Below are 5769 nucleotides of genomic sequence, written 5' to 3'. Positions count from 1 at the left end.
AATCTCCACTCTCTCTGGTTCAACAGATTTGCGGGATTTGGCCATAGAAGCCGACGGGAGGAAGAAAGTTACCCTCACAGATAGCGAGCTCCCGTTATTGCTTCTGAATCAAAATGTCGTAACTTCCCACCGGACAAGAAAGGGAGTTGTGGAAGGAGCAAAGTCGGACGGGAATACAGGAGGCGGCGAGCTCTCGTTCTTTCGTCCGATCAAAATGTCGTAACTTCCGATCCCGCAGGAATTTCGCCAAAGGAGCGGAGTCGGACAACCAGGAAGGAGCCGAAGAAGCAAAGGGAGAAAGTTGTCTTCACTGCCGGCGAGCACCCGTTGTTGCTTGCGATCAAATTGTCGTAACTTCCGGTCCGACAGCAGGGAAAGGCAGCGTCGGAGGTGCGGCACCGAAGGAGGAGCAGAGTCGACCGACCGCGATGGAGTTGCAGCGGCGATCTCCCGTCGAGCTTCCGATTAAACTGTCGTATCCTCCGATTCGACAGGAAATGTCGTCGAAGGAGCGGTCGGATAGCAAGAAGTAGCCGGAGAAGCGCTCGAGAAGGAGAAAGTTACCCTCGCAGCTAGTGAGCTCGCGTTTTTGCCGCCGATCAAAGTGTCGTAGCTTCCTGTCCGACCGGAAAGGAGAGAGTCGAGAGCGAGACAGTGAGAGCGGGATCGTGAGAGAGCAGAGTCGCATAAGAGGCCGAAGGCCTCGCTGCTTTTTGGGCTTTTAACGACTCGAATGAGTCGTGCCAGCGATCGTGGGGAGAAATGACACGAAGCGTGGCCTCGACGTGCGAAATGCGGCGACGACATGCGACTGCGTGGGATGGCAGGTATGTTGATTTAAATTTAAATTTACTTTTTTTTTTCTCTCTTTTGTTTTATACAGCAGGTCAACACATATTCATCCTTTAACAAACTAAGAAAGGAAGGAGGAACATTATTCAAACTAATATCATCCCAAAGAAAATTACTAAAAAGAGCAAAACTAACATACTAATCCGCTAACTTATTACAATTCCTATAAGTACAATTAAAAATAACATGATTGAAACCCTTGAGAAAAGAAAGATCATTCATCCAATATCCATCCTTTGAAGCATCCATCTTCCTTAATGAATCTTGAAGAAATTTGATAATGTTATAATTATCACCTTCAATGATAATCCCCTTATATTTCAACATCCAATCTTGTGTAACATTCCGAATAGATTGATAACTAAACGAGATACATCCCAATGAACACAAGTTTGCCCAAAGGCTAGAAGAAATCTTCCTTTACAGTCATGGAAGACACCACCAACTCCAGATTTGTACGACGGTAATAAAGAAGCATCAACATTCACTTTGATCCAATCGGGAGGAGGGTGCCAATGATTCCCCAACAGCCTACATGGCTGATAAACACTTGTGTACCAATATTTTCACATAATATATTATGACCTATTGTGCATAATTCCTATTTAATGATTATCTACCGTTTTTCTTACTTTCACTTGTTGGTGCATATGGAGGTCTTCCTTTTCTTATACTTGGCTATTGTTTTAGAGTTGCATATCTTTATGGACATCGTAGCTCACCATATGGTTAGTCTGATTGTTGCAAGAAAAGGGAAGGAGAATGTTGAACCAGAATAGTGTCAGGTTTTTTTTTTTTTGGGTCAATGTATGAAATATCTTTTTTGAGGTTAGTAGTTTGTTATTAGTTACCTATTTTGGTTTCCTGTAGTTGCTCTGTAAAAGAAAGTTTCTAGAAATGATATTTTGACAGCTTCCTCTTATGATTGATGTTTTATATTATGGTCTCTTTCAACACTTGTTCTGCATTTAAATTTCAGATATTATATTGATTGTAAAATAGTAATGTAAGTGATCGACAACCTCCTCTTTGTTGCATTCTGCGTCAACTGTTAGAGTAGGGTTAATGTGGGGCTTGACACTCTAAGTAGGTTTTACAAGTAGTGGATGTCTCCTTTTAGTGAAATGAAGTCAAGGCCCATGTCTATTTGTACCTTTGCTAATTTATGAAGGTTGAAGACCTCTATGAAGCTGCATGATTAAGTGAGATTCTCAATTGGGAGAATGCTCGCCATGCTCAAAACCTTTTGTTGGGAAAGTAATCATTAAGATGTGGGATTTGATTACCTATATTGAACTTGATGAGTTAAATCGAAATAAGGATTTAGGTATGGTCAGTCTGACACAACTTAACAAGCTAAACTTAAAATAAGAATTTAGGTTTTAGTAACCCACACCAAGCTTGAGATTGGATTAATCTGGAATAAGTATTTATATTTTGATCATCCACACCAAGCTCTGGGATAAAGTGTATTTAAGTTTTGATGACCTGGACAAGGCTCAGAAGGAGAGTTATACTTGGATAAGGATTTACTATAGTCTTATGCTTGCATAAGGAATTTTTTGAAGGAGGCATTTTAATGACTGGTTGGGAGCTTATTAGAGCATCAACTACAAGCTTGACTTTACTTGGAGGTTTGATGCTTTTTTAATTCATGCATGAAATTGTTGAACCAATTAGAATTTATTTTTGTTTAGGCTATATGAAGGTTATTGAATCAAAGAGCTAAGAAGACTAGTTTTATCAGTATGTGGAAGTAGACTAATGGCTTCATTGGATCTTCATTTAACTTCATGGAATATACAAACCTTGAAATTCTTCTTAACATCCTTTGGTAATTTAAAAGTAGTTGACCTCATGTATGTGCTATGACATATACATTATGTAGTGTTAATTATATATATAACAATATTGTACAATTATGTTTTTAATGTACTACATTATTATATATGTTAAACTATATAACATATTATATTATCATAACTATTATAAAGTAAATCATAACTACACTATAATCATTTGATGCATGCAACGGAAAGTGGTCGGTAATTCTATTATGACTATAATATGAAGTTTGAGAAGCAACTATGAGGGTAGACAATTAATGAAATCTACAATTAAATGTTTATAGCTCACACCTTATTTGTAGGCACGAAATACTTGAATTGGTCATTGGCCTTGCTCATCGATCATTCCTTGCAGCGAAGTCTTTGCCTAATGCCAATGCTACAGTGTCCCTTATTTTTAAGTCTAACACCCCTCTTATTGAGATTGGCAAGGAGATAGATGTTAACATGTTTAGTTGATCGATTAAAGACATTAGGTCCCCTTTACAGTTCTTGTTTTTTTGTGTGCTCTACTTCTTCTCGGCTTCTAACACTTGGACTAATTCTACCAATGTCCACCTATCGTGACTTTTGGTTTTTTACACATTATTTGCTAACTCTGATTTGTTGAGTCAAAGAGCGGATTAGATGCACGTCTTAGACCAATCAATCACTTAGGAATTTCCAGTGTGTTGCCAAGATTGCTATTGTTTCAACTCACGTTGGCACCCCCTTTTCCTTAGGCGGTGAGTTAGCTCAACTCATCAGCTTCCTTGATCTGTTGGATCTTAATTTTTTAGGTCAGTTATCCTACCATTGAGCCCACAGATGCAGTCATTGGTTCATTTCGGTGTCGTCCTAGGGTGTGACCATTGTTCAATCTCGTCGGATTTCTTGCCCTCGAGTCTATGGGTGACCCATTTATTGGATCATGCATTGCAGTACGGAAAATTTTAAGTGCTTTTACATCCTCTTAGACCATGTTTTGCTTTTCACATGCAGTTATTAGCGGCTATCACTGGATCTCAAAAGATTTCTGTGCCTATGACAATAGTGGTATCTGGTATTGCAAAGATGTTTGTTGGGGAGCTGGTGGAGACAGGCAAGTTATAGTCTTCTATGTTTTTTCTCCTCATTTTAGTTCATTTGTACGAAAATTGCTGCATTGTGCAACACTTCGACCATGGCTCATGTTCTAAAAGCTAGATTTTTTCTGCACGAAGCATTATCTTTCAAGGGTCTTCTGCACTACCGCAGCTGGCCACGCTAATTTCAGGGCTGGATATTGTTCATAAATATCTTAAATGCTGATTTTTTCGTTATGTCTAAGGCTTTATTTGAGATGACTTTCTTATTGCTTCTTAAAACAACTTTCTAGTACAAAGATTTTAATTATTAAACTAAAAAGCTGCTTTAAGAAACAACAAAAAAGCCGTCCCAAACGAAGCCTGAAGCTACGTTGAATTAAACATTTTAAAGTTAAATTGAGAAGCGGGGCTTGAAGCAGTGCTTTCTTGCTTCCATTGTGCTTTAGACTTCTCAGGCTCGGTCACTATAACAATCTCACTGCAAATGCAGAGATAGTGGAATATTATTTTTGTATATCAACACCTTTTTAGACATCGCATTGATAAGAAACTGACAAAGTTCAACTTGTAAAACTAGTGGTTATGGAAATATCATTGATATGCAAGTTAACAAATTAATTTCATCCAATCACTGACTAAAATTTTCAATTTTCGTTCCATTCTCTGATCATTGTTAAATCAATTTCAGGTAGAATAGTTATGAGAGAAAGGAAGGAAAGTGGACCCATTAGGCCTTGCCACATTAGAGAGGCGTGCAGAAGACTTAAGCTCGAAGGAAAAGTACCAAGAAGATCAGTTAGAAGGCTCTTCCGTTGAAAAAATGATTTACTTTTGTTATCATGTAGCTTTTGCCTACTAATTTCTAGTACTACGTAAATTCTTTCACATATACAGATTTTAAATTTTCTTTTTTGTTGTTTTTCTGGTTTATCAAAATCAATCGAAGTGATTAGAAAGAGGTTGAACCTACAATACCAAAGTTACCTGAACCGGATCAAAGAATGATGGATTGGATTAGGTTTTTATTTTCAGTTTTAATGGTGCATTAAAATTTGAGATATGGCTTTTATTTAATCATATCCTTTGAGCTAGTTCTACATGTCTTTCTTAATGTGCTAGAAAGACAGCAATGCCTATATAGATTGTGTTTTTGTATACTTTTGCTGTGGACTACATGATTTCGTTCAGAACTTGCGACCATTGATCACCTAAGATTGCTGCTGATTTGTCTTGTTGATATGATTGTATTTGCTTATTCTTACCCGCTTCAATCTTCACATTTTTTAATTTTGTACTAAAATTCCGTTTTAGAAAGCAATAAAAAAATCGTCCCAAACGAAGCCTTAGTCTCATATCAATCATGAGTTGAATCCTCATCCTACACATTGATACCTATCATGTTGTACAAAGCTTAATATTGAGATATCAAACTCCAATACAGTCACTAAGTGATGGAACAAATGAATGATTGACCCCTCCAACATGCTTATAAATTATGTAATTAAGAATGTCCATCATAATATAATTAGAAAAGAAATTCATTTTTTGGGCCACTCAAATTAACATTTATTTAATATCATCTCTATTTGTATAGCATAACAAGTATTTGACATTATTTCACGATATTGTGAAGTCTTCTTATGAATGATAGACTATGTGAACACCTGCACTTACGATAAAATGATTTTGTGTGCAAAGAATTGCTGAAAGGGCTGTTGGTTGAAGTTATGAGTTATATTTTGAAAATAACGAAATTTAGAAAATTCATCATTTTTTAAGGATGAAGTGAGATACGAACGTCGATTTTAAACTCCAAGAACCTTTGAAACTCTCTCAGTAAAATCATTTCTATCTAAAGATAGCGAAATGATAGCTCATAGAAATATATATATATATATATAATAGATCGAATATTATTTTATATATTGTATAAAATTAAAATGGATAATTTTATACAAATTTTTTATTTTTTAAATATTTTTGCAATTTAGTATTTTTCTATA

General features: G+C 36.4%; 1 protein-coding gene across 3 annotated transcripts in view; it reads left to right on the top strand.

Moving 5' to 3' along the window:
* LOC110115848 (transcription initiation factor TFIID subunit 11) overlaps nt 1-4843 on the top strand; it is a 35372-nt gene extending 30529 nt beyond the window's left edge. For all 3 annotated transcript variants that reach the window (XM_020849260.2, XM_020849246.2, XM_020849254.2), the window contains exons 4-5: nt 3681-3780; nt 4455-4843. In XM_020849260.2, coding sequence (XP_020704919.1) covers nt 3681-3780; nt 4455-4582 — 228 coding nt within the window. In that variant the 3' untranslated portion in view covers nt 4583-4843. The remainder of the gene's footprint in view (nt 1-3680; nt 3781-4454) is intronic.
* The last annotated feature ends 926 nt before the right edge of the window (nt 4844-5769 follow it).

Source organism: Dendrobium catenatum, unplaced genomic scaffold (genome assembly GCF_001605985.2).
Source record: "Dendrobium catenatum unplaced genomic scaffold, ASM160598v2 fragScaff_scaffold_1670, whole genome shotgun sequence".
NCBI classification, from domain to species: domain Eukaryota; kingdom Viridiplantae; phylum Streptophyta; class Magnoliopsida; order Asparagales; family Orchidaceae; genus Dendrobium; species Dendrobium catenatum.
The sequence above is the reverse complement of the archived record's forward strand: the minus strand, read 5'-3'. Positions and strand labels throughout refer to the sequence as shown.